The following is a 4,289-nucleotide window of genomic DNA, read 5'->3' on the forward strand; positions in this document are numbered from 1 at the left end:
CCGCTGGCATTGCATCTGAGTGAGGTCAGGCCCCCCACGCCTGGGACCAGCTCGGCCAGGCTCTTGCAGCCGCAGTGCACCTTGGCCTCTCTGCAGGGAGGGAGGTGGTCTCAGTGGCCCCGCTGGGACGGCAGGCGAGCCCTTCCCCTTGGGCCTGGAACCTGGGACCAGCGGCTCTCACTTCAGGAACGGCAGACTCAGGAAATGGGCTGAGCTCAGGAGACAGGGCGAGTTTTCCACATTTTTTGGTGGAGATATAATCGACACACACATTATCTGAGTTTCAGAAGCACAGGGTAACAGTCTGCTATTTGTGTGGCTGAGGTTTTAAAGTTCTGTTTTTGTGAACAGGCAGGAGCACTATCTCGTTCCCATCACAGACAGAAGCAGCTGATTACAGATGCCACGCCGTCCCCACAGCACGGCCGTGGGCTCTGCTGCCCACGCTTCGTTACAGTCACGTGCTTTTCCACTGTGTGGACAAACTCAAATTTATTACACTAGTCCTGTTTAACTGTGTCAAGCTTGATGCCTCCAGAAACAAAACTGGCTTGTAGAGGTAGCTCACCATGACTTTCTTTACTTTATTCACATTTCCTTACTTTCCCCCTAGTGTTCTCTTTCTGCCCGGGACCCCCATCCAGGCCTCACGTGGCATCTAATCATCTCGTCTCCCTGGGTCCCTCTGGGCTGGGACAGGGCCTCGGGCTCCAGGCTCATCTCGTGTATTTCCTGCCTAGGCCCAGAATCCATTCCAGCATCAGTCTCCTAGGAGCCCACTCCCTTTCCTGCAGGAGGACTTGGACCCAGATCTGGGCATGGGATGTGCTTATGGTTCCTGGGGTGTCGCTGCTCCCAGACCTCAGTGGCGGACAGACCAGGCCGTGTGCACTGCCCGGTACCTGCACACATACCTGCCTCCACCTGCATCGACACGAAGCTTCACCTGGCTCCAGACTCAGGTCTCCACCTTGGATGCATTCGCTCAGGGGTCACTCAGCCTCCTCCCTTGATGACTTGGAAACCACCCCTCAGGTGAGAAGCCGGCTCCCTGCCAGTCCTCATCCTGACACTCAGCTGCTCACGACCAGCCTAGACGCCTCCCCGTGCCAGTGGGAACTGACTTTATCAGCAGAGTGCATGCTGCGTGCGGGCCCTCAGCCATTAGTCTCAGGGCCCCGCTCAGGCCCAGGGTAACCCGGGCAGCTCCTGGCGCAGAGGGAGGCAGTTCCACACACTCATGAATGGGGGTTGTCCTGCCTTGTCTGCCTTTCATCCTGGGCCCCCCCTGAACTGAAAGGTTGTTTTAATTTGCAGATACTAACGCTCACTGTGAGCTGTAAAGGTCTGTGGATTTCGGCAATGGTGCTGTGTCACGTGTCTACCACACAGTGACGCTGCTCCCCACTTCGTGTAGAGATTAAGACTTTAAACCAAGGCATCAGGCATTTCCAACAGGAAAGTGCACATTAATGTTGAAACGAGAACATAAACAGTCTGCTGCCCCCCTCTGTCTTCTACCCATCGCATCGTCTCCCAATGCATTTAAAATACTTTTATTTGGACAAAAACTGTACCTTCGGGAAAGATCAAAGCTTTTAAAGTGAGCCAAGTCCGTCCCTACAACCAGGAAAGTTCCACAGATGTCCAAGAAGCATGGGTTCCCCTCTGACTCGGAGAACGGCAGGAGCTGCTTCACGGTCCCCTAAGGAAAAAGGAGGGGACAGGGACCTCAGGGGGGCTTCAGTCACAGGCCCCACCCCTTGCTGGAGTCTCACCCCACGTGGGAGGACAGGCCCTGTCATCGGGGAATCCCTGGTGCTTCCGGTCATGGGGGAGGTACAGAGAAGCCAGGTCAACAAGCAGGTACACACGTGACTCAGCCTGAGCATGCGCAGACAGGTGACGGGAGGGATGCTAAAAGAAAACTATCTAGGCGGCAGCAGGTGGAATTCCATCCGTTTGGGTTGACGCAGGAGATGCTGCCCACGAGGTCTTATGTTAATGCCCCAGTGAAGCTGACTGTGTGGCTAGTGGTCACCTCTGGGGAGGCCATGAGTGGAAGGGGTGGTGATCACGTCCCAGGTATGTCCATCTGCAAAAACTCATGAGCCGCCCACACCACATGCCTACTTTCCCGTGTGTCCATCATATGCTGGTAAATGCCTGAGAACAGGTCTTGTCTGGGGGCAAGTTGAAGTGAGCCTGGGGGGAAGGAGCCAGCCATTGGAGAGCTGCACTGGCCTTCCAGAAGGAGGAGGAGCCGGGTGGCAGGAAGGAAGGCGGGCCCTGAGGCGGGCAGTGAGCAGACACCACACTGGGCATCAGTGCAGGCCAAGCGAAGAGTCACATTTTGTTCCACATGAAGCTGGAAGACTGGAGGGTTCTGAGCCACAGGTGACTTAAAATCATTTATGTTTTAAAATGTTGTTCTTACAACACATCCCACTATTGTTATTTTGGAAAGAGTGACCAGAGTCAGGCCTGGACAGAGCTTACACTTTTGGGTATCTTATGCATGGATTGACCCCTCTCCTTGGAGCTGAGATGGGTCCCCGGCTCAATTTGAAACAGGAGGGAAGGGGGCAGGGCACAACTTATGAAAGAGTGACATAACCCAAGGACACAACATAAACCAATTAGAATCAAATGGGTCCAGGGTGGCAGACTCCACTTCCCTGTGGCTCAGATGCTGAAGAATCTGCCTGTAATTCGGGAGACCTGGGTTCGATCCATGGGTCAGGAAGATCCCCTGGAGAAGGGAATGGCAACCCACTCCAGTATTCTTGCCTGGAGAACTCCATGGACAGAGGAGCCTGCAGCCTATAGTCCATAATGTTGCAAAGAGTCAGACATGACTGAGCGATTAACACTTTCACTGTCACTTTCAAAGAGGCAGACAAGTCAGCTTCCCCTAGACTTTGATCCTCAATCAGCAAGCTAAATGACCACCTAAAGGCACTATGACAGTTCCAAGACACCAAAAGTCAAAAGACCAAAAGGTGGGTGGTGGCCCAATTGCTGGAAATCTCCACTCCTTCCCCCAAATAGCTGGAAAAATCCTCCCACTCATTAGCTTATGAATTCAGTTCAGTTCAGTCGCTCAGTCGGGTCCAACTCTTTGCGACCCCATGAATCACAGCACGCCAGGCCTCCCCGTCCATCACCAGCTCCCGGAGTTCACTCAGACTCATGTCCATCGAGTCGGTGATGCCATCCAGCCATCTCATCCTCTGTCGTCCCCTTCTCCTCTTGCCCCCAATCCCTCCAGCATCAGAGTCTTTTCCAATGAGGCAACTCTTCGCATGAGGTGGCCAAAGTACTGGAGTTTCAGCTTTAGCATCATTCCTTCCAAAGAAATCCCAGGGCTGATCTCCTTCAGAATGGACTGGTTGGATCTCCTTGCAGTCCAAGGGACTCTCAAGAGTCTTCTCCAACACCACAGTTCAAAAGCATCAATTCTTCGGCACTCAGCCTTCTTCACAGTCCAACTCTCACATCCATACATGACCACTGGAAAAACCACAGCCTTTACTAGACGGACCTTTGTTGGCAAAGTAACGTCTCTGCTTTTCAATATGCTGTCTAGGTTGGTCATAACTTTCCTTCCAAGGAGTAAGCACCTTTTAATTTCATGCCTGCAATCAACATCTGCACTGATTTTGGAGCCCCAAAAAATAAAGTCTGACACTGTTTCCACTGTTTCCCCATCTATTTCCCATGAAGTGATGGGACCAGATGCCATGATCTTCGTTTTCTGAATGTTGACCTTTAAGCCAACTGTTTCACTCTCCACTTTCGCTTTCATCAAGAGGCTTTTTAGTTCCTCTTCACTTTCTGCCATAAGGGTGGTGTCATCTGCATATCTGAGGTTATTGGTATTTCTCCCGGCAATCTTGATTCCAGCTTGTGTTTCTTCCAGTCCAGTGTTTCTCATGATGTACTCTGCATAGAAGTTAAATAAGCAGGGTGACAATATACAGCCTTGACGTACTCTTTTGCCTATTTGGAACCAGTCTGTTGTTCCATGTCCAGTTCTAACTGTTGCTTCCTGACCTGCATACAGATTTCTCAAGAGGCAGATCAGGTGGTCTGGTATTTCCATCTCTTTCAGAATTTTCCAGTTTATTGTGATCCACACAGTCAAAGGCTTTGACATAGTCAATAAAACAGAAATAGATGTTTTTCTGGAACTCTCTTGCTTTTTCCATGATCCAGCGGATGTTGGCAATTTGATCTCTGCTTCCTCTGCCTTTTCTAAAACCAGCTTGAACATCAGGAAGTTCACA

At 51.4% G+C, this 4,289-nt stretch overlaps 1 protein-coding gene across 1 annotated transcript in view; it reads right to left on the reverse strand.

Moving 5' to 3' along the window:
* The window catches only part of IFT140 (intraflagellar transport 140), a 59,609-nt gene that overhangs the window by 32,013 nt on the left and 23,307 nt on the right, over nucleotides 1-4,289 (reverse strand). Inside the window, 2 exon segments of the mRNA XM_010851301.1 lie at nucleotides 5-90; nucleotides 1,578-1,705. Of these exon segments, the coding sequence (XP_010849603.1) occupies nucleotides 5-90; nucleotides 1,578-1,705 (214 nt within the window).

This window comes from Bison bison, unplaced genomic scaffold, assembly GCF_000754665.1.
Source record: "Bison bison bison isolate TAMUID 2011002044 unplaced genomic scaffold, Bison_UMD1.0 scf7180017851711, whole genome shotgun sequence".
Classification (NCBI taxonomy): Eukaryota; Metazoa; Chordata; class Mammalia; order Artiodactyla; family Bovidae; genus Bison; species Bison bison.